The following is a 25,132-nucleotide window of genomic DNA, read 5'->3' as shown; positions in this document are numbered from 1 at the left end:
AGAGAGACTCAGCCCTCTCTGTGTTTTTATGTATTTTATACAGTATTTATTTCTGGTTCTATGTTTTAAAATGAAAATTTAACTGAATTTCCTTACTAAATAGATGAGATGTATATATACAATAGTTTAACTTGAACTTGTCTTTGGCCTGCCAGCTTTCAAGATAAGTCTTACTTTACATTTACATAAGTCTTACTTTACAGCCTTCCAAACACTGCGACCCTTTAATACAGTTCCTCATGTTGTGACCTCAAGCCATAAAATTATCTCATTGCTACTTCATAACTGTAAGTTTGCTACTGTTATGAATCATAATATAAATACTTGATATGCAGGGTATCTGATGTGACAACAAAGGGGTTAAAACCCACAGGTTGAGAAGCACTGCCTTACATGGTGACTAGTCACAGGGCCCTGTCCATAACACTAAAACTTGTGGCAAGCTTGGAATTCTTTCTCTGTTTGTTTTGTTTCTTAGTGTCAAGTTGTGTATTTTTATTTGAAGAATTTCCAGCTAGGTCTCTAATAATGGCATCATCTAGCTTCTCAATCACTATATTTTTCTCCCACAGGGACAAAAGTGGCTCTCAATCTAGCACATGCACATTGGAGCAGTTGAAGGATTTAATATGAAGCCCAGAAGCAGATAGTGCCAAATAGCAAGCCTGTTAGTTTACATTTGTAAGTAAAAGTTTTTCTTTGGCTCTGTTTTCTTAGTTGTTAAGGCATCTGCATGTCAGTTCCTTAAACAGCAGACATTTAGGCAAAAAAGAAAAAAAAATTAAGAGAAACTAGTTAGCAATCGTAATCTAAGTAGGTTTACCACACTAAGCAACCTCCAAGGAGTATACTTTAAGACCTAGAGTACATTTCTCCTTTAAAACAAAAAAAGTGTGCTGGGCGGTGGTGGCGCACACCTTTAATCCCAGCACTCGGGAGGCAGAGGCAGGTGGATCTCTGTGAGTTCGAGACCAGCCTGGTCTACAAGAGCTAGCTCCAGGTCAGGCTCTAAAGCTACAGAGAAACCCCGTCTCGAAAAACCAAAAAAAAAAAAAAAAAAAAAAAAAAAAAGTGATGGTGGCAAGACATCTATATTGAGCCAGGTGGTGATGGCGCACACCTTTAATCCCAGTTCTTGGGAGGCAGAGGCAAGTGGATTTCTGAGTTCAAGGCCAGCCTGGTCTACAAAGTGAGTTCCAGGACAGCCAAGACTGTTACACAAAGAAACCCTGTCCCAAAAAACAAAAGGATAGTTATATTGCCTTAAACTAATTTGCAAAATAACCCGTGATTAAGATATTTATGTTGTCTTTAATGTTTTATTGCTCTTGACCTATAATATACTTTTCTGAGAACTTAGTGTACTTTGGCTTCCTTCTCAGGAAACCACTTATGCACCAAATTTTTAGGCAACCTCAAATACATTTACTTTTAGCCTTGCATTTTCTTCATGATTATTTTATATCCTCTTAGAGTGTGATGAGAGGAGTTTTCTGGCAGCCATATTTCCCCCAATCTCACTTCACTTTTTTTTAGATAGTGATAGAACTTTCAATTACTCTTATTGCAAAATCATTAAATAGCGACTATGCTTGATACCATCTTTCTGACTTGTGAGATGCTGTAGATTGACAGTTGAGACATCTGAAATCTGGATTCTCAAATCAAGCCATTTTAAGTAAATAACTACTTTTATTCATAGTTCTCTTATGAAATGAATTGTTGAAATACTGATTTTTATTCTTTCTTTTTTACAGCTGGAAAAGCAGTGTCCGTGTTGTTATGTACACCTCCAAAAACAGTTCAGATCTGTAGGGAGTTGTTGTAAACAGCTACAGGGTAGCAGTATCAATAGCTACTGTAGACGCATTTGCTCTGTTAAAATGAGTAAGAGAACGGGCAGTGACACACCACTAGGAAGGTCAGTGAGACTTTTTTCAGTTGAGCTGGCTTTATAGGTTGGACAGACAGTAGCTTCAAAGCTGCTTGCCAGAAGCTAACCGTGCTTTCCTTAGCATTTTTTATTTGGGGGCAGCATTCTTTCGACTCCATCTTCCTGGAATCATGGATCCCTCTCCAATTTAGAAGGTTACTCAATGCATTTGTACTATTTTCCCTCAAAGATATTTGATGCTTCTCAAAACTCATGTATGAATATGATCCTAAATATAGGTTAGTATGTGAACATTTAAGCCCTGAAAATAAATGTGTGCATTAAGGATTTATTGATATAAATCATGTATTTGATATTCATTGCATCTCAGTCATCAGATTCATTTGTAATAAGAAGTTTTGATTTGCACTATGTAATTTTGAGGGAGCTATACTTTTTTTTGGTAAATTGAGCATTAGCCTTATTTACCTTTGGATTCTGATTTTCATTGTTGACAGGATTTATTTCTTGCATGATGCCAATTTCTGATTTCATTGCTATTAAGCCCAGGCATATCCTTCCACATAATTAGGATTTTTTTTTCCTTTACAGTTTTAAAGATTGGACCGGGGCTTCATGCATGTTAAACAAGCACTCTACCTCTGAACTATGCTCTTAGCCTTCTGATTGGGAATTTTTAATTTTGTTTCAGGCGTTTTTGAATTGCACATTTGCTTACATGCATATTTGCTTACACAGAGAATGCTTATGTGTATGCATTTGTATTGTGGTTATATAATACTTTAGAAATTTGCACCTACTCAGTGTCCTCAAGGTTCATTTTCAAATAAGTCAGAGCTTTATGCTGAGGAAGGTGTTTTCTTTGATTTGGTTTTCCTTTCGCTTATAAGTGAGAAGTTGCCTTTTGCCCTTTCTGCTGTAAGGTATTGTCTTCTGACATCGCTGCGTAGAGGAATTGACATCTGCATACTCAGTTATCCTGATCTTCATGTTTTCCTTCTGTAGGGTGAGTGGGGCAGCATTTCCTTCTCCCACTGCTGCTGAGATGGCAGAAATTAGTCGAATTCAGTATGAAATGGAATACACCGAAGGTATTAGTCAGCGAATGAGGGTCCCGGAAAAATTAAAAGTGGCGCCAGCAAATGCTGACCTGGAACAAGGATTTCAAGAAGGAGTTCCCAATGCCGGTGTTATTATGCAAGTCCCAGAGAGGATCGTTGTTACAGGTATCTCACACTTGATTAAAAGTGCCCCCAATAAATCTTTTCTTTATTTTTATGAACATTTCGGTTTTTCAAAATATTGAGAAAAGGTATTTTTACAAGTTTTACAAATGCATGTAACCCCCGCAGTCCTGTTACAGAACATTGTCACCTCAAAAAACTTCCTGTTCCCATTCTCCATCATTTCCAATCCTTCAGCTCTCAGCAGCCATGATCTCCTTTCTGTACTTAGACAGTAGATTTGTCTTAGAATCACCTGTAAATGGAGACATACAATATATTCTGCTTTGCCTAGTTTCTTTTGCTAAGAGTAATTTTTTTCTCCTTTTTTTCTTCAACTGTGGGGCTTTGAAGCTAGGATCTTATGCACTCTGGGCGAATGCTATCCCTCTGAGCTCGACTTGCTGTTCCTTGAGGCAGAGTTTACATTCGCCATGCTGCCCTCGAGTTTGCGTGCTGCTGAGCCCCCATCCTTGTCCTTTCATCCTCCTCCGGCCTCTGTACTGCTCAAGTCCAGGCCTGCCCCCCAAACCCTGTTATTTCCACTTTTGTTTTTATGTGGGGACAGAGAGTTAGTGTACCTCTGAGGCACTCAGGGTCCTCCTGCCTTAGCTTCTGAGTGCGGAATTGCAGACTTAGGCTTGCTTGCATGGCCAGTGTAATGCTTTTCTGAGACTCCTCCACATTGTTGCAAGTGTTATGTGTTCATTCCAGTCAACTGGTAAGGAATATCTATCATTGATTTATTTATTGATATTTAATGGACATTTGTGCTGTTTTCTTTTTGAGATTCATAGGATGAAATACATAGGAATATTCATGTACAAACTTTTAGGAGTTTATATATATACCTTCATATCTCTAGAAGTGAAATGACTTTAAGTTATATTTAACTTTTTCAAATGTTGAAAAATTCTTTTTCAAGTTGGCATGCCATGTTTCTTTTCAATCAATGTTTGTTAGTTTTAGTTGTTTTATATCCATTTCTGTAATGATTGATTATTTTGAACATGTATGCATGTGGTTTTAACTTACTTACTTTTCGTATTGGTTACTTTTCTATTGCTGTGATAAACAACATGACCAAAACAATTTGTAGAAGGAAGAGTTTATTTGAGTTTATGGTTGCAGAGGGATAGAAGTCCATCACTGTCCCTGGAGAGGTTTGGTGACTGGAACAGCAGACCGAGAGCTCACATCTGGAACTATGATCCCAAAGCAGAGAGATAGAACTGGGAATGGAGTAAGGCTTTTTATCTCAGAGCTCCCCTGCCATACTTTCATTGCCTCCTAAACCTCCCCAAATAGTGCCATCAACTGGGGAACAAGTGTTCCAATGTGAGCAAGATTATAGGGGACGTTGGTCGTTCGAATCATGTATTCAAATGTTTTGCCAATTTGAAATTTTCTTTGTATACTTAGAGACAGGTTGCTTGAGTTTTTTGTTTGTTTTTGGTCACACACACACATATAATAATTTCTGCACCATGGTGTTAAATAATTGTTGAATACCAAATAGCAAAATGAAACTACTGCTGTCAGGTAGGTTGTAATACAAATCTGACAGGACGTAAAACATTAAACAAACACCCCCGCCCCCTTTTCCCCCTAGGAAATAATGAAGACAATTCATTTTCAAGACCAGCAGATCTTGACCTTATCCAATCCACTCCCTTTAAACCTCTGGCACTGAAAACACCACCACGAGTGCTCACACTGAGTGAAAGGCCGCTAGATTTTCTGGATTTAGAAAGACCACCTCCAACTCCTCAAAATGAAGAAGTAAGTAGAGTTACATTCTCTTGTATTTGAAAGAATATAGGATAAAGTTAAAGAAGAGTTAAGCTACAAAGCATGCATTAGCCGTATATGTTAGAAGTTTTCCATGTGGCATATTGGTGTCAGTTGATTTTACAGTTCCCTAAATAAGGTAATATGGGTTTGTTTGGGTTTTGTAATTTAACAGTTATGTGGTGGAGACGTGAAAATCTTGGAACAAGTATTGCTACCATTTATGTAGACTTAAAAGAAGAACAGCTATAACTGTTATACCTACAATGATGCAGAGAGTCTCAAAATTTGTTTTTGGTCTCTGAGTGCTGGAGATTGAGCCAGCACTTGGACCTGCTAGGCAAGTGCTTTACTACTACTCTTCCTGGGAAAGGAAGCTTTGCACTAAGAAATAATTACTCTGCCATTTTGTTATGGAATCATCTGGCAAAGAAAACTAAGAAACCCTTTCTCTTGACACTGCCCATTCCTGCAGCTTGATATGAGGCTCCCCCCAAGTTAGTAACAGTGATTTCCCTATTGACAGAAAGTTGGTGTTAAAATGGACTTAAAGAGATTAACAGTAAAATCAAAGTCTTGCCAATGACGTTGACTTAAGACCAGTATCGAGGCCTGTTCTTAAAGACAATGTGCTGACATACATTTTATTACAACTGGCACTCCTCTGTCTACTTTAATTTTCGTTATGTTATGTATTTCATGTAAACCAGGTCAGTGCATACTCTTTTACATTTAGTTTCTTCTTAGGTGAATGAGCTCACACGCTCATAGACACCAGAATGAACATCCTGCATATCTTCTTACTTAGTGAAAAGCACTGCAATTATGGCCCAAAATTATCCAAGTTACTTCTAAAATTTAATTTAATTTGGCAACCATTTTTGAGATTTTATGTATGAAGCACTGCAGTAAAAAGTATAGTATACGCCTGCCCTCTGTAAGTTTTCCATCTGCATAGTCTCAGCAGGACAATAGAACGAGGTGAGGAGATAACATAGTACACACAGAGCTTCTGAAGTTCTTTAATAACGGGGAAATCGATGGACTCTTTGAGTATGCATGCTGGCTAATTTTATATCCACTGGACACAGGCTAGAGTCATCTGATAGGAAGGAACCCCAATTGAGAAAATATCTTCATAACCTGCATAAATTTGGGTTGTAAGCAAGCTAGTTATTGATTGGGGCAGGGGAGGTTGGCCCATTGTGGGTGGTGCCATTCGTGGACTTAAATAGTCATGAGTTCTATAAGAAAACAGACCGAGCAAACCATGAGGAGCAAGCCATGAGGAGGAAGCTGGTAAGCAACACCTGTCCATGACATCAGCTCCTGCCTCCAGGTCCAGCCCTGTTTCAGTTCCTGTCCTGATTTCCTTCAGTGAAGAACTGTGATGTGGAAGCATACGCTGAATAAACCCTTTCCTCCCTAACTTGCTTTTGGTCAGAGTGTCTCATCTTAGCAATAGTAACCCTAAGACAATATGTGCAATGTTTACTAATATTTGGAAGGCACCTCTAGACAAAAAACATTGCTTGGTAATCCTACCTACCGAAATTAATAAAGAGCTGTGCAGTAAGCCATGTGAACAGGGCCTCAAACTTGAGTGTTTGAATCATGGCCATTCTGAAAGTTCTTAGAGTAGATCTGACTGTGTGACAAGGGAGACAGAGACTTTTGCATCAACACTACCTCTCAAAAAGGAACTTCCCTAGGTAGCTAGTGCCAGGGTAAGATCTTTCAGAGGACATGAAAAGAGGTCTATGAAGAAGAGGTAGAAATTATGCCTGTGCACTTTGTACCTTGAAGAGTGTGTTCAAACTAGAGATTTGGAACCTACCATCATGTCCTGTCTGTCAAGCAGAAGTATGCTCTGGAAAGATTAACTGTAATAACTTCCAAAGGCTCTTTAAAATGTTCACTTACGTACAAAGAGAAAGCAGACCCCAAATTAGCTGTTCCTACTTTAGAGAGAAGTACAGTAATGCTATTCATATGTAAAATAAATCAGAAGAGCACTGTACCCCCATATGCACACAAGAAGTATCAGGTGATCTAGGAAGAGCATTCATTTGGCCTGTGAAAACCAGGACCTAATTTTGGAAAACAAGAAAAGAATATTTTCACAAAGGGAGCTTTTGTTCAGTCCAACAAGCCTAAGTAGAAGCAGTCAAATCCTGCATCAGTTGTGTACAGATGTACAGCCAGAGCTGATATCCAGCTCAAACAGTCTTATCATGGGTATGCTTAGCACTAAGTGCTCCTGGAGGCTGAAGATTACGCAGAAAGCCCTGGGTGTCTGTCAGAAGTTAACCTAGCAAGCATTCAAGGCAGCAGGTAGTTGTCAGTACCCTATGATGGTCCAATATAGTTGATCAAACCACCGTAAGATGAGAAGCAGACCATAGCTGACCTGAATTATAATAAGCCACACTAGTGTACCCATATATTCATTGATGATAATGACTTCCAGGTATTCAGTTAATGCTCCAGTATGTCCTGAAATGGCTAAAAATAAAATCAGAAAACTCATGCATATGAATCTCATCACAATTCAGTGACAAATTGTTTTACTCTCTTTTCTTCCCCCTTATCCATGGGAAGAGGAGCTGGGAGTCCAGAACAAGCAAAGTGTTAAAACGAAAACCATTTTTGGGGTTTTATAATGTGCACATACACCCATGGATGATTCATTCACTTGCACCCAGTCTTTGTTTAGCTACCAACTGTACCCTTGTCTTGAGTTTCTCTTGCTGTGGTTAAACACTGTGACCAAATACAACTTGGGGAGTAAACAGTTTGTTTCAATTCCATATAACAGTCCATTATTGAAGAAATCAAATCGGGACTTGACAGGAGCTAACATAAAGACCGTGGAGGAGTGCTGTTACAGGCTTGCTCTCCAAGGACTTGACAGGAGCTAACATAAAGACCGTGGAGGAGTGCTGTTACAGGCTTGCTCTCCAAGGACTTGACAGGAGCTAACATAAAGACCGTGGAGGAGTGCTGACTACAGGCTTGCTCTCCAAGGCTCACTTCACTTATTTCCCTGTAGCCCCAGAGCCAGCAGCCCTGTGTGGGCACCACCCACAGTGACCATCAGTAAAGAAAACGAATCACTGGCTTGCCCACAGGGCAGTCGTGGGGCATTTTCTCAATTGAAGTTTCCTCTTCCAAAATAGCTCTAGAATGTATCAAGTTGGCATAAAACTAACCAGCATACCCTTGTCATAGGCAAGACCTCTTCACAGTGACACATTGCTCATGCCTCTGTCCCATAACCTTAATCATTGTCTCAGCTGTTCTTGTTACTCTTAAGTTTTGGAAATTGATCATATTTGCAGTGGGGAAGATGTCCACCCAAGGTGTTCTGTCCACAACCTCCTACTTTTCCCCATTGCTCCAGTCAAGGTCCCAGAGAGAGCAAGAATTATGCCTGGAGGGGGTAGTACACACATGTAATCCCAGCACTTCACAGGCTGAAACAGGAAAATCACAAATTCTGGGCCAACTTGTGCTGCATTGTTTTAAAACAAAGACCTTAAAAAAGAGTGTAGGGCAAATGCTGAGGTCTTTTTTAAACAGATTTTGTTGTTGTTCTCAACCTTTTGTCATTACATTTGTTAACTGTATTGTCTGATTTTTCTTAACCTGTGATTGCTTTGTAACTTGTACAAACCATTTTACAATTTTAAAATACTAAGCTACCATTTAAAAAATGAATAGATTTTAAAGTGGTGATGGGTTTAATACAAGTCTAGAGAACCAGTAAACAAAAGCATAAAAGGGCTTTTGTTGTTTATGCATATTGTTTGGACTTTGAATACACTAGAGGAGACTATTAATGCTTGTGTGTGTTGTCTCTAGTGCTGTGTACCTGTACCATATATCTAGACATAAAAGGGCTTATGACCCAACTTCCAGGGTGTAGCCTGGAGCAAAGCAGCTTTTCCCTTCCATCCCTCCCATGTGGAAAAGCTATTCTATTTTAAAGAAAGCAGCCGTGGCTGCTACAGTAGGCAGGCAGGCAAGTCCCAATCAGATTCTTATAAACCAACACAGTAGTACTCGCTATGCATGAATAAAATATACTTGATCATGGCTGTTACATTTTTGGGTTAACCTTAAAAGGTATGTGTGTGTACATGCATGTGGAGGCCTGAGGTTGGTGTCAGCACACATACATACACAAAGAGAAAGGAAAAAGAAAATTTAAGACCAAGTCTTACCTGTCTGTAATGCACAGGTTTTGCTTCTTGACTGGCTTTTCTTAGCTCGTTGTATTTTTTTGAGTAGTCTTGGACGAAGTTTTCTGTGTTTTTTTTATGCTAAATAGCTTCTAAGCTACTAAGAATATTCCATTCCTTCCCTTTGCTTTTGCCTTAACAGATCCGAGCAGTTGGCAGGCTAAAAAGAGAACGTTCTATGAGTGAGAATGCTGTTCGCCAGAATGGACAGCTGGTCAGAAACGATTCCATGTGAGTAGAATCACAGCATTGTAGCTTTGTTTGTAGAAAAAGTCATTGTAGATTTTCTTCTGTATTTTGTCTGTACATATCTTTTTCTAAATCTCAGTTTTTAAAATCTGTTTTACGTCGATGGATAGCACCTTGTACTTTCTGTAGTTATACAGTCTAACAATTTTGTCTGTTGTGACAGCTTTTCAGTCCTGTTTTTCTCTTCTGTGTGTCTGTCACTTTTAAGGAAACTGAATATTCTTTCTCCTTCACTTTTTGGTCACTCTTCATGAACTCATCAGGAACCCTTTGTGATGTCAAGCATCATGTTAGCTTCTCTGGGACCTCAGCAAACACCCAGCGATGACGCATCTCCTTTGAGAGCTTACAGAATAACTAGAGCACAGTACAGTTTCCGTTCTTACAGTGTACCATATTAAGTTAGAGTTGAGACCTCGCTGCAGGGCAAAATGGTACAGAGTGGGCTCTTTGGGGGGCAGTAGGTTAATAATCAGAATTGAAAGAAGACTATTTTTGTCTTCTCTTGAAAGAAATCATATGAACAAATTCACTGGCATCTCTACCTAATCAGTGAAGTTGTATCCCAAATGTAAGTTTTTGTTTGCTTTGTTGAAATTTTTGTTCTTTTATGTTGGATGCAAGGAAAAATTGAGTTCTTTGATGACTTGGAGTCTCTCATGGTAGTTGGAGTTATCCTGAAGGATCACATAAGGAAGAAGTTAGGTTAAAATGAATATATATCTCCTTTATGGAAGACTATCTAAAAGGTTCAACCATTAATGATTCAGTGTCTGTTTTCCTAAGGTATCTTATTGGCAGATGTCAACAGACCCATGAAACACATTTTTCTAAAATTGTTTTCAAATATACACATAGTAAATAGACTCCACAGTTTAGTCGTATGGCTAATGTGGATAAAACGGCTCTAGTCCAATTACCTTCTGTGTGTAATTGTGTAGTTTGTAAGGCCACAGAATCTTCTAGTAGGCTTTCCTGCTATTTAAATTGTGACTTGCTGTTTAGGCTCTTAATTGACCTTTTATATCATTAAAATTAAAACATGATTACTTCAGTATTATATCAACCTTTTACAAAGTAGATAGTATTGATGGCAGAGTTTAGATGAAAATAAAGGAAAAAAGTCTATATGTAAGTTCCTCGTAACACAAAGGTTAAGAGCTAATTAATACTTTATTCTCTTTAAATTGCCTTCATGGCATTTTCTATATATCTAATAAAAACAAAGATTTTGATATTTTGCCCATTCTCATGCCATTGTTAATGCTACTATTTATAACTAAATTCCTAGATAGAGCTTTCTTATGTCTAATTAACCTTAGGTCTTTGTATGATGTGCATAAAATGGGCTTTGTTCATTTGGTAAGCAAGAAACTATCCATACAGCTACAGTTACATCTGCTACAGAAATTGTTGAGCTCTTCCTACTTTAACCTATTTTTTTAGATTGATTATAAACTATTACGCTTGACCCTTTGTCTGCCTCTAATCTAGTTTATTCTACAGCTCATAAAGAAAAGTTTAAATGGGCCGGAACTTTGTTTCCTTACTTACTTTTAAGAAGTAGTGAGGTTGATTGTTGGCACAAAAATGAATTGTGACAGTAGAATCATAGTAGAATCATTTTCTTGTTATAAAAGCTGAATATGTAAAAGAAACGTAATTATTATTTAAGGTGGCACAGATCAGATTCTGCCCCAAGAAATAAAATTTCAAGGTTCCAGGCATCGATTTCTGCACCGGAGTACACGTAAGATTTTATCCGCTCTATTTTTCCCAAGTAGGGATTGCTTTAATTTTGCAGGCTTATGTTAATACTAATCTGTTTTACCACGTAACTGACACATAATACCCTAACTCTCTGTTCTAATACTTCTTCAGGATTTCTCAAACTGTCATTGTATTCTTTGGGACTGGGGGGCAACTCTAAGGAAGTTTTATATGGTTTGGGATATAGAAGAAAGGAAAATGAAATAATTTCTGTACATAAAGAGCAAATCCTTTTCTCTGTTCTGTATTATGCATTGGTTGGCCTGTGAGTCCTCTGCAGATTAGACTTAGCAAGGTTCAGCAGTCCCAGTCAGGTTTTTACATTTCAACATTGTTTTCTCGTTTTATTTCAATTCAGAGAAAAATGAAATCTTAAGTGTGGTTTGTCACTGAAATTGGTTTGTTTGTTTGTTTGTTTGATTTTATTTCCCTGTAGAAAATTATGTTTGGAGCAATCTTTTGAGATCACTAAACTCTTGATTTCTATGACAAACAGTGTCTAAGAATGACTGCCCACTCTTGACAGTGGAACATTTTGGTATGAAGTGTAAAACTTCCAGCAGCATGTGCGAGGGTCTAGATTCAGTACTCAGCTCTCGTGCACACGTTCATGTACAACGCGCACACGTGCATGTACAACGCGCACACGTGCATGTCCAGATAAGCAGCGCTGTCCCCCACAGCGAGGAGACCACACTGACGGCCATTGCTTCCTCCGGTTCCTTGCTGTGCTTCTTCAAGTTATTAAATTGCCTTAGTCATAGTAGCAGCAAATTACAGTTCTCAGTATTTAGGGTCCCAGAGAGGCCAAGTGTGGTGCCACACACATTTAATCCCAGCAGAGGAAGGTAGAGAGCTCTGTGAATTCAAGGCCAGTCTGATAGACATAAGCTGCTTTCAGGACTTGTATGCTGAGACACTGTCTCCAAAAAATAAAAATAAAAATAAAGGTCCCAGAGAAATTAATGGGAGTTTGTGTTTCAATGAAAATGTTTTTCTTTTTACTTTTTCAAAGAGGCTAGTTCTTCAACAAAGACATTAATTAACCTCACAGTTTGAGAAGCATCATTTCTATGGAAACCTGTGGCAAGAGCTCTCCTGCTTTAAACTTTTCTCTTAATGAGTTGCTCCAAGTCACTGGTTTTCATTTAGTTCTGACATTGACTAGCCACTGTCTGTTTAACCCTTGTGTGTCAGAGTCTGTGGGCACTTGGAATAGCATGGTGAGCATGAGTGCTGCCTCAGAACTAAAGCTGCTGTGTGAGATAATAAATTGAGACTGTGCTGTTGTATAACATGAGAAGCAGGTGATTATCAAAGTGCATTTTATTAAATTATGCATAAGGTGGTATTTGTTTAAAGACCTGACTTCAGTGCCTTGCAATATGTTTGTATTTTCTACAATAGTTGACTTGTCAAAATTAAACAATAAGAGCAAAGCTGTAACTAAGTGGGTGAAAACCTAACTCCAAAATCGCTCTGTCCCTTCACAGTTGGTTCCAGTAGGAGGACGCTAGAACTCCTGTGAGCGTAGCATTACTCTCTTCGTTGTTGTCTTCAATGAACTATATTGGTTAAAATGCATACAAGAATACCTAAAGTTGCTACATTATTCTCCTAATTCCTAATAAAAATTGCTAAATTATTGTTTATAATTAAGATATTTTTTCACTTTTCAATATAATTAATCAACGTAGAAGCCACCCTTCCTGTTGTGTTTGTGAGCTTCCTTTTAAAGGAGTGAGAAGTTAAATTGGAACAGCCAGAAAATCCTTTTTCCCTGGTTAATCAAACATCTTTAATAGTATTGATAATGACTTCATCTCATGATCTGGAAAATGTAGTTCAATAAAAGACAGACTTTTCTCCATTAGCATGTATAAGCCCCTGGGTCTTGTCCCTGGCACTGGGGGAAATTTTTTTTAAGATGTTTTGTTTTGCAGGACTTTATTTCATCTTTTACTGTCCTACGTAAATATTTCTGTTAAATTGGTTAGAGATCATATAAGTTTTTTCTTGTTTGTGACCATATCACATTTCATAGAATCATAGAATCTTAGAATTGGAAGACATATGTAGATGTTTTTATTTTAAGTTTATTTTTATTGATTGATTTTCCTTATATCCATTAAAATTATCATTAAGAATATAGTGAGGACTTGTAGATTATTTTAGAATCCAACCTTCTGTTCATTCCATCCTGAGAACTCTTTGCCATTAATCTGAAGTTACTTTAAGCTTGACTATTTTATAAAATGACCACCTCATTTCCTGTGTATGTATTTGAGATTTCTTTTTCTCCTTCTTTCATTTCTTGCTTTTTCTTTCCCTCCCTTCTTCACTTCCTTCCACCTGCTCACCTCAGGCATGCTAAGTAAGTACTCTACCAGTGAATTATGTTCTCAGCCTGCTTTCTGAATTTAAATAGTAGATAACTTTATCTTTTTATATTTTAATGGAGAAAAGTCCATCAAACTTTATTATAAATTTGGAACCCATCCATTGACATCAATGCTTTAAGGTTATAATTCAAAATACTAAAAATAAATAATACACTTATCCTACAGCTATTATACTTGTTAATGGGCTATATAGAAATGCTCGTGGTGGACCCTAAAATCACAGAAACAGAAACAGTGCTAATGTAAAACTTGCCTAATGAAAGCTGGCCAGTCTTGCTGCTGACTTTATCAAGAATTGTAATCTTCCCAAACCTGTAACTCAGTGGAGGTGGTGTACATTGGGATTTCCTCCTTCCGCTATTGTAATATAGGTCTGTCTTTCAATCTCGGTCAACTTACCTGTGTTTCAGCCCCCAGGGGAACTTGGCTAGGAGTTTCTCCACTGTGAGCCTCAACTTTGCCCCCTTTTCTCACTCCCCAGTATCTCTAGGTTGCAGTAAATAGTGACACAGAACTTAGTTTACAGTCCCATCCGTGGTGCTCAGCCTGGCTTCTTGCACACAGGCACTTGAGGTCTTCGTTCTGTCTAAAGGATGTCTATGTGCAAGCCCCACATGGGCTGCACTTCAGCCGCTCAGGGGTTTTGTTTGCTTACTTCTACTTATTTCTTTTCCTCAGCTGTGCTAGAGTATTTATTGTGGGATTTGCTAAGTCCTATGGATCAGATTATACATTGGTATTTTTATATGTGTATGTAGGTATATATAAGATTATACATTGGTATTTATATATAGGTATATATCAGATGTGTGTGTGTGTGTGTGTGTGATTATACATTGATATATTTTTACCCAGAATAATTCCAGTCTCTAGTCTCTACTGGCATTTAAAAACATCAGTTTGTCTTGACAGCATTAGGCTAAGTTCTAGAATTTCTGTATATGCCAGGATTTAGCTTAGGTTTTTCTCTTCTAAGTAGTCTTTGGAAAAAAGTACAGTTTTCATATTTATTGCACTTTTCTCTTTAGATCATGAAGATATTGAAAGTTGTTCCTAAACTTAGAGATTTTGCTTTATTTTTGAAACTCTAAGGATGTTAGGTGACAGTAACCATTCTTTCCCAAATTGTCCTACTTCTTCTAAATTTTAGTTTCCATACTAGTTCATGTTAAGAGGAAAAGACTGCAGAGTTTTCCTATATGCAACTGTTCATTGTGGTTCTGCCTTTTACTTTTGGATGTTGTATACAAACATTAAAAATAGCCTCGCTTTGGTGGTTCACGCTTTTAGTTCCCGCTGGGGCAGAGGCAGGCAGGTCTCTGGGTTTGAGGCCAGCCAGGGCTACAGAATGAGACCCTGTCTCAAGAAACAAAGCAAGACAAAAATTAAAAACAAGGTCACCCTAGTGAGTTTTGCTTCCTGAAACTATGGAGCCTCAGCTTTCTGTAAAGAGAAAAGTCTCAAGTCCATGGGTCAGTTATGTGTCTCATACTTCAATATTAAACAGCTCTCTGAATATACCAACACAGATATTAAGAATTTAGGCCAGAACTATACAAATAGCTTTGTCTAAATGTACACCAAAAGAAACTGTGAATCTCAACTCTTAAGGAAGTCGTTGTCCACCTGCCCCGCGGTGACTCACCGCCTGTCTTCCCTCACTGCGTTCCCGCTGTCATCCTGGGAGTTCCTGTTTCAGTTGTTTAGCTGAGTAAACAAGCAAATGCAGCTGCAGTTTTCGGAGGATTTAGCTCATGATTTAATTAATTTCCCATCATAAACTCAGCTTGCTTCCTTGTCTTTGTGAAGTATTTGAAATGATGACTTTATGTTACTCATGCTAGATCATGTGTTTCAATGTTGATTTTTACATACAGAATCCTGGGTCCCACTCTATCATCTGTGAGTCGTGGCGGTGTTGACTCCACAGGTGTTTGCTTTACTGAATTGCTATGTATGAGTGAGACTCTGAATAAACCAGGCCTCTTTTCTCTGTCTCCAAGCTCTGAGCACACTCATTGCTGAATTCTTTCCCTCCCCATTGTTCCTTCTGCTCAGTTTGATACTTAGAATTACAAACCAGCTGGTGTTTGCGTCATGACTGCTTTTTAAAAGAAATTCAAAATGTTTTTAACTTCTGCTTGAACTATTCTCTTAGGATAGATTGAGTGAGGGTGGGAAATGTGGGCAAAAAAAACCGATTTAAAACTGCTCTGCTAAAGTTTTATTGAAAATCTGACTTGAGTGTTTTTCTCTTCATTTGCTGTGCTTATGTGAACAGTGTGACACCATCGCCACCACAGACTCGGGTCTGTCCTCCCCATATGCTACCTGAAGATGGAGCTAGTCTTTCCTCTGCCCGTGGCATTTTGTCGCTTATCCAGTCTTCTACCCGTAGGGCTTACCAGCAGATCTTGGATGTGCTGGATGAAAATCGCAGGTGACTAGCCATCAGCGGCTTTGCTGCTCCTGTTCTGCTCTGTTTGGCTCCTTACTTAGTGGACTGTGGTCGTTGTCTATTTTGTTTGCTCCTTTTAGTCTCTTCTAAGATGCAATGGTTTGAATGGCTTGCTTGCTTTCTTTTTGTTTGAAATTATTGTCCAAACTTCACATTTCACAAGGTTATATTAACTTTCCCTCAGTTGTAAAAGGCATTTTGTTCTGCACGTAGGAAGTGCAACAACTTTTTTCAAAAGCTTTGCTGACCTATTCTGATGTGCTTGATTCCACTTGGAAACCACAGTAAAGGGACGTTGGAGCTGAAGCATACTAGTTGTCTTCAGTTCTTTTGATTTCATTCTCTGTTCTAGTGAAGTAATAAGGAAGGCAGGAGATGTTGCTGTAGCTCCCGAACACTTTTCTATTAGCTCTGAATTCTAGGCCTATACTAGAATTCTATGTGCTGTTACCATTTTTGGATAATGCTGGTTTATTCAGTATATTCAGAGATAATACCTCACTTTTGAACATTCTTAGTATATCATTAGAATTCTACTTCAGTTTGTTTAAACAGTAATTTTTCCCATCGTTTAAAATACCTTTGTCTCGCTTCATTAACTCAGAGTATTTTAGAAAGATGGAGTCCCAGAGCTTTGTTGACATCACGTGGAAGTTTCAGATAAGCTCATTCCAACTCCTCCCGCATTGGTCTAGTGGTTTGAAAGTCGGTGTTTGCATTTTTGTCTTCATTTTATTAGACAGTTAGTGTTTGCATTTTTGAAGGAATTCCCAATTCAATTAAACCTGTGTCTCTGGCTTGCTCAGAACAAACTTATTCTTGCTGGGCCTTTAGTCCTCACAGCTCTTTCCGTGCCATTAGTGTCTGGGATACCCATTGTTGTTGATCCAGGGCCTTCTGGAGCCAGATCCTGTCTCTGAGGTTAACAGAATGGTGCATACTGGGCCATAGAACTTCACACTGTAGTGAATAGAAAGGTTTGAGCCTGGGCACTAGGAACAAATACTGTACATATATGTGTCTTTATGTATATAGGGATACACTTTTTTAGTTGTTGGTTTGTTTCTTTTCCTCTAAGGGCTTGAGTCCCTTTTTTTTGCTCTCTGAAGCTTTGTGGACTTGATGAGCAGCAGCAGGGTTCAGAAGGCATGGTGTAGATAAAGGAATCTCTCAGATTCATTCTTGATTCTGCCACTCAACAGCTAACTGCATGCTTGGCCTTAAGCATATAATTGGTGTTCTTTCTCTGGGCCTCTGTTTCTTCATCTGATGAGAAGGTGAAGACGGGAATTATACTTGGCTAACTAAATTATTGACACAAATCTTCTGCCTTCCACCATTATTTAAAATGTGGACCTTGAGGTGGCTTCAGATTGCTTCTTGGTATAGCCAGGAGATCCAGAAAGCACTGGCCTTAGGAGCTCAGATTGATAAAGACTGCTTCCACCTTCTTCTTTCAAACTTTTGTTTTTTTTTTTTTTTTCTCCACCAGATACCTTCTTTAGCTTTCTTGTTATAGTACTCCTTAGGAGAGATTACACTCAAAGGTCAGAATTTACATGGCCAATGCTATTTGTACTGAAGACCATCTGGGATGGAAAAGTGATGTCTAGATCATATGTAGGTGAAATCATCACTAAGTGACAGAGTTACCCATCCACTGTTACTCCCCCACCTCCTCCTGCCTGCACATCCACAGTTCAGATACAGGGATGTGGTACTTGGGGGAATGTGGATTTTTTTCCTCTACGCTGAGAAAAAAATTGCCCAAAGTTCAAGTATACAAAATCTGAATCTTACCAGTGTAAAATTTGTATGTTTTTACTATGAAAAACTATTTATAACATTAAGTGAATTTATATTTTATTTTTACATTATAATAACTTCAAAATTATCATACTAACCCAAATAAACTTTCTGAAATTGAAGAGAGAGCTAGATGTGGTGAATCACATCTTAATCCCAACACTTGGAAGTCTGAAGTGGAGAATTACCCTGAGCTCAAGGCCAAGCTAGAGTACAGAGTAGAACTTTGAATCAAAAATCAAGAAAGAGCTGGGCATGGTGGCATATGTCTTTAATCCCAGCAGCACTCGGGAGACACAGATGTCTTTGAGTTCCAGACCAGCAGGGCCACATAGTTTCTAAATAAAACCCCCATTCACCTGTTACCTTGGGTCCCAGAAAGTGAGGGTCTCCTTCCTCAGTCTCAGTAGTGCTTTCATTACTCAGAGGTTTTGGTTATTTGGTTCTGTTTTAGTTGTACAAAGTTTAATCAGAATTTAAAATGTCAAATCAGTTTTTATTTCTGCTATGGAAGACATTGGCCTAATTTTTCAAAGAAATGGGAATGTGAAATTTGGATAATGCTCTATTGCATGATTATAAAATAAGACTTCTTAAACAGTGTTCAGCGCTTTTATGTTCCTTGCTTTCATCATTTTTTCTTTTCTGTGTTATGCTCTTGGCTATTTTGTTAATGCGATATCTTTGCACTTGGGACTGCACATTAAATGTAGCGTGTTTAAAATAGAGCTATTTGTCAGAAAAAGCAAGAGCTTCCTGTTTGTTTTTATTGTGAAATGATGCGGATTCCTAGTTTCCCAGCATACGCACGCATTTAATCTGTATGTTAATTGGTGCTGTATGCCTGTACTGGGTTTTCTTCCCTCTGGTGAACTTGGTTAGGGAATCTAAACAGTTAAGCACGTAAACCAAGTGACTTCGTAAGTGTTATTACAAAAGTTCATAAACAGCAGTTAGTGCTGAACATTTGGAAAACTGACCAAAACATCAGGAACAATTGGTCACCAGGTGCTCCCTACCCAGCTGGCAGCAGTGCAGCACTGTTAAGATTTGTCATTTGCTGGGCAGAACCTGCCCGTCTCTTCTATATTTGCTAGAGCTATGCATCTCATTCTCAGTGTAAAATACTAACATCTGCTAGAGGACTTAGTCTGTTACATGTAAAAACATTATTTAAGCATTAATACATGAGTTGTGCATAAGCTTTTATGGGGATGGCTTGATTATTTTTAGTTTTTCTTTAGCAGGCTGTACTAGTTTTTGAATGAGTGGAATAAGAAACCAATATATGAAAGGTTTCTATTTTGGCAAGTATCCATAAAATATGTAACATGGAAGACTACAGTTCGTAGAGTATTGTGAAGTGTGTTAGAACTTTTAATTCTTGGTCCTCCAATCAGCCTGTTTAATTCCTATAATAGATGATATTTTGTAGAAAAGAAATGCATTCTCTTAATTTAGACCATTTATTTACTCAAAAATGTCAGTCTACAAACTAATACTAAAATTTGGTAGTCTTAGATTTTCTTCCCATTTGCTATTCTAACTACAAAATACACTATTGAACTATTTTTTTAATATTAAATCATTCTTATGGTAGAAACTGGTACTTGAATGAAGTTTCTAATTTTGCCAAATACCTGTCTAATTTACTTTTATATTATATGTATCAATTGCCAGTGTGAGAAGACAAAATGAGATACGTTGTGAAAGGTAACTGTATTGTTTATCGCTCTGCATTTGTAAAAGGGAAATCTCTGTGGTGGAATATGTTCAATATGGCAGATCATTTTGTCCATATTGACAACTCTTTAAAACCCTTTAGGGAATACTCAGAAGTGGCTTCATTTCGTTAGCCATTCTCATATTTTTATAATTTAAGTAACTGCAGTACATAGTTTTTCTTACTTCACAAACTAGAAGACTTAAAAACCTATCTGAAGAATGTGTGCTTCAGCATGTTCTATAGAGAGCAGAGTGAGCCAAACCTGTCTCTCCCTCAAGTCTCTTAATCCCTTTTATTCTGGGCTCCAGTGCATATAGTACTGGTAGTTACATGAGGGCATGCAGAAACTCAGCATTAAATTTTTCCTTAACTGAGTTGTTGTTTTTTTTGGTTTTTTTTTTTTTTTAAGTCACGTATAGGGCTAGGACTGTAGATCAGTTGAAGTGCTTGATAGCATTGAAAAGGGCCAAGCTTTTCTTCCCAGCTCCACATGAAGTGGGGTGTGAAGGATCAGAAGTTCAAGGCCATTCTCAACTCCACCTAACTTGGGGCCAAACTGTGGTGTATGAGACCCTGTGTCAAAAAAGAAAAGAAAAAAATAAAAGCAGAAAAGAAAATGGTGGTTTATATTCCACAACTGTTACAACATCAGAAAAAGATAGAACATGTGTTTTCAAACCCTGTGGTGGTTGTCAGTGTACATACAGCGAGGCAAACCTGCTGGCTTAAAAGAGTGTTCATACACGGACCCTCTTCTCATCTCTCTCTGATTATTATCTTAAAGACAGTTCACTGGTGCAGCTTTAGAATATGTTTCTTGATTTTAACAAATTTAATTGGAAAGGTTCCACCTTAACCTGGTAGAAGACTGACTGTCCTCTGACCTCAGAGCATGGACTGAGACCAAATGAAAAGCCCCACAAAGTTTTCCAGTGCACTTGGTCCTCCTGCAGCAGCCCTGTATGTCACTCATGGTTGTCTCAAGCTCAGACACTCACATGCTGTCGTCTCCCTACGGGACACAGATGCCGTAGGGAAGGAATTGTGGGCAGTGGGTATTTCTTTAAATTCCTAGATTATATTTATGACAACCATGATCATGCAGGTGCTACTAACAGGTTCTTGATATGCTTTTAGTGTGGCTAGTGGCTATATTTTTTTCCAGTTGGAAAAGAGGAATTACACTTTTTAAACAGCATCATATGTCGGTGCTATTTTTCCATATTGTTTCTTTTGTTTTTTAATTATGAAGTGCTAAATTATGAAAATCATTTACAATGGGAAGGACATATGAAATAGATTTTCAGAGCATTTGAGGGATATTATATTGTACTGAAGCATACAATATAATGCTATCTGACTTTTGTCTTGTTTTTGCTTTATTTTTGTACTCTGTTTCCTGACTCTGTCTTGTGTCTTCTGCAAAAACCTGCCCTAGACCTGTGTTGCGTGGTGGGTCAGCTGCCGCCACTTCTAATCCTCATCATGACAACGTCAGGTAACTTGGAGACTTTGTGATTACCAAAGGACATAAAGATTTGATGGAGCTTGTATTGTGCCAGGGACATCGTAATGCATGCCATAACCATGACTGTATACATGTATACAACATAGGCCTCTGCAGCTTTCTCTCGTGAGAAATTCTGTGTTTTGCTAAGAATGGGGATAGTAATTAGTTCTGACATTTGTCCATCAATGTATGAGAACATTGTATAATAATAAAAGTTATGGTAGGATATGGTGGCGTATGCCTTTAATCCCAGCACTCAAGAGGCAGAGGCAGGTGGAGCTCTGATTTTGAGGCCAGCCTGACCTATATATAGTGAGTTCCAGGCCAGCCAGAATTACACAGTGAGACCCTGTCTCAACACCTCTAACCACCTCAAAAAAATTATGGCATGGTATAATAAGAATATCCAATATACTTTATAGCCAGTATTGTAGTAGATTTATAAGGGATTTTGTTAAAATAGAGGAAAGCTATAAAATCTTAAATCTTGCTTTATGTACATAACTTTTTATCACCTATTGAGTGAGCCTTTGTCTCTTGTATTTACCCTTTTCATATTATCAGATATGCTAAGCCCAAGTCATATGAAGGGACAAGGAGTGGCAGATACAAATGTGGTCTTAGGGGCCATAACCTTCAAGGAGTTCCCCTGTCTTCTGTAAGGACACAGAAGACAGATGCTGTCACTAATTGAGGCTGTTACTAATTCTCCAAACCAGTTTTAAGTAGAATTGTGCTAACTTTTCTTCTCTTCTTCAGAAGAGCCTGTCATGTTATAAAAGGGAAAAGGGAACCATCCATGTCTTGTTAATCTCATTCATGTTGCCTTGGTGTTTCTGGCCACTGTGCTTACTCATTTCTTCTGTGTCTTAATTTAGGTCACACTGGTTTCCCATGACAGTTTTCTATTGGTTTTTAATCCCTTTAACTTTCTGAGAAGGTATTTTCAGTGAGTGGAGTTTTTAGTTCTGAGAGAAGCAATTTTAGTTTAAAATAATTTCATACTTTTTTGTTTTAAATTGAGGATGAAATCTTAACTCTCTTACAAATAAAAATTATCTTTAGATTTCTAAAACTGGCTTAGTATTAAAATGGTAATTTTTCATGTATACTTTATTTCTTTGTTAAGACTAGTTTTCTTTGTGGGGTGTGTGTGTGTGTGTGTGTGTGTGTGTGTTGATGTGTATGAACATGTTTGTTCCTTTACCTTTGTGTATGGCAGGGGGTGGGAGGTATCTGTGTGGTTGCAAGTGCATATGCAATGCTGCTGTATCCCCAAGTCAGTGCTCTTTTGGAAGTGAATGCATTTTAACACAAAGTACCATTTAGTGTTTTCTCTTTGCATTGTCTTGGTGATTTCCCAGCATTACTATTTTATATGCAGCCTCCTGTTGGCTTATTGAGATACTTCTATAGCAAAGTGTAGTTACAAGAGATTTAAAAGATTGATCACTCATTTTTGTGGGAGAATACAATAAAAAGTAACTGGAAATCAGAAGTAAAGTAAAAAATAGCGAAAGAAAGGCAGGCAGAAGTGGAAGAGTAATAAATGATCAGTCTTCTGTCTGTTGACTTTGCATTCCCTGCCATTGAGTCTCTGTCTACAGAATGACGTATGGACAAGGCTCATACATGACTCTCGTGTGTCAGTGTGTCCTACAGTGGCGACTCTCAGGTCGTTTCAGACAGGAACTTTTCCTTTAACATTGCTGCATTTTTCTGCCTTGAAAAAAGGTATCCCGTAAGTTTTTCTCTTTTTTCCCAGCATCATAGGTAGCCAGCTTAAGCTACTTTCCCTTATTTGTGTCAATTCACATGGGAAATGCTTATTTATAGTTAAGCACGAGTCTTTTGAATACTTCTTTGAGTAGTATAAGACACAACACATGACTTAACAATTACTGTTAATTTTTAATTTGTGTTTCAATATCTTATCTGCTAGGTATGGCATTTTTCAAACATTAGATGCAGCCATTTGAAGGTAGCATCAGTACCGACATGACTGTGGTAGATGCCAGCTTCATTAAGTACGTCAGGTAATTACTACCCCAAATAAAATATAACCTATTCTTATGTTCATTGAAATATTCAGAGTTATATAGTTTACGTAATTTTATGATTTTTCTCTCCTGTGTATCCCGTGAATTCAGGCTATCTAGTAAGCCATAATTGATTTTTCTCAGATTCTTTAGAGATTTGTTAAGCCATCATTCAGATGTTTCTGACCAACATAACACATTGCCTCCAAAATGATTGATATAATCAGGCCAGTATCAAAGAATCGTGATGTAGTAATAAACCAATCTAGTCCTGAATTGTTTTACTTTTGATAGGTAGACAGTCACTTTGGGGACCCTTTGTACTTGTTATAATTTCTTCATTTTAGAAACCACTGCTTTGAGTTTTCCCACTGCCTCTACATACATAGTTCATGACCCTGCCTATAAGCCCCGTCTTGTAACTGTACTTCTCATGTGCTTATTTTTCATATGCATTCCTGCTGTCTTTACATAGAGGCATTCCCATGCAGGAAAGGCATATTTAGTGTTCTCATTATGTCTGCCAAGTATAAAATAAAGATCTGAGTGGCATATCAGAGAGCCCACTATAATAGGTCATTTGGAGCTAAGTATTAGAGTGGGCTGAGAACAGTTATCCAAGACTACACAACTGAGACTCACGGAGGAGGTAGAGAGAGGAGCGGCCATCCTCTGCTCCTTCTGCTGGGATAGACTCTCCTGACACACTTCATGTTCCTGCCAGAATAACGTAGGGCAACAGTGTCCTTACACACACTCCCTAACTCACATTTACAGAATGCAAATGAAGAAGCATATTTAAGTCAGTTTAAGCTGTTGTAGGTAGTATTTTATTTTCTGTGTATAGTTGTATTTTGATCCAAATAGAACTTTCTATGTAATAATTTCTTAGACAAGTTAATGTACTATTTTCTAAAAATCTGATTATGCATTAGTACTATTTTGTATTTGTCTTTCACTTAGATAATCAAATTAAATAGACGTCTGCAACTTCTAGAAGAGGAGAATAAAGAACGTGCTAAAAGAGAAATGGTCATGTATTCAATTACTGTAGCATTCTGGCTGCTTAATAGCTGGCTCTGGTTTCGACGCTAGAGGTAACCTCAGCATTCACATATATTGTCTCAACACCTGGAAATATAAAGGATTTGCAAACTTCATTGTTTCTGTCTTTGCATTGTATGCTGTTTTAGGGACCTGTTCTGTTACTGATCTGCATTCAGCTAGTTCTGCAGTGGCACCTACACACTCTCCTTTTGCATGTTTTGTAAATAGGCTCTTGGTTTGTTTGTTTGTTTTTAAAGAAAATCATTTCTTGGGGCCTCATCAGTCTGTACAGCTAATTTCTCTAAAGAGAAATGACAGTCATAAAGAGTGTGTTTAGAAAACTATGTAAAAGAAAACAGTGTTTCTCCGATGATTAATTTCTTTGATAGATGCTTTTTGTGTCTGCATCACAACATTAATGCTATTGAAGTCATAGTCTGGTGCAGCACTTAAGAAAAAATCAAACCACCTAATTCTTGATCACCTGTACAGAGGGCGTGTAAAAACTCCTAATGATTCAGCAGTTTATCTGTGTGCAATATGTTGTTCTGATTTTCATCTTAGTTTTCTATAAAATATGTTTTTTTCCAAGTCCGTGTGTGAATGATTTAAAAACTTAAAAAATAAAGTATAAATGTAGTGTACTTAATAAACTGTCAACCAAAGCAATGTCTATGGAAAGATTTATTTCATAAATGGTACTGTGGGCTGAGTATCTTATTCGAGTCTTTCTGCCCTGGGAACAAGTAGTACATTAGTGACCTGTGGATCAAAAGAGTCCCCTGGTTTTCTCAGATCTCCATCCTGACTCTGGGCTTGCTGCCACTGTAAATGCTAATATATTAGATCTGTGGAAGTGATTCAGGTTTTTAAAACAAAACCAAACACCTTTATAAAACCCTGTATCCTTTTTTCATTGTAATGTTTGCTTGCTAATATACCAAATCTCATAAATATTAAACATGAGTAATGC

The 25,132-nt window shown here is 37.9% G+C and overlaps 1 protein-coding gene across 1 annotated transcript; it reads left to right on the top strand.

Moving 5' to 3' along the window:
• Positions 1-1,768: 1,768 nt before the first annotated feature.
• On the top strand, positions 1,769-24,824 carry Mff (mitochondrial fission factor). The gene is given in 10 exon segments (XM_038338628.1): positions 1,769-1,921; positions 2,900-3,120; positions 4,730-4,899; positions 9,295-9,383; positions 15,855-16,013; positions 19,518-19,550; positions 21,002-21,061; positions 23,016-23,049; positions 23,051-23,104; positions 24,076-24,824. Coding segments are annotated over 10 exon segments (990 nt in total). The 5' UTR covers positions 1,769-1,883; the 3' UTR covers positions 24,208-24,824.
• The last annotated feature ends 308 nt before the right edge of the window (positions 24,825-25,132 follow it).

The sequence above is a fragment of the Arvicola amphibius genome, chromosome 8, assembly GCF_903992535.2.
Source record: "Arvicola amphibius chromosome 8, mArvAmp1.2, whole genome shotgun sequence".
Taxonomy (NCBI): Eukaryota; Metazoa; Chordata; class Mammalia; order Rodentia; family Cricetidae; genus Arvicola; species Arvicola amphibius.
Note: the sequence above shows the minus strand (reverse complement) of the source record. Positions and strands in the feature narration are given on the sequence as shown.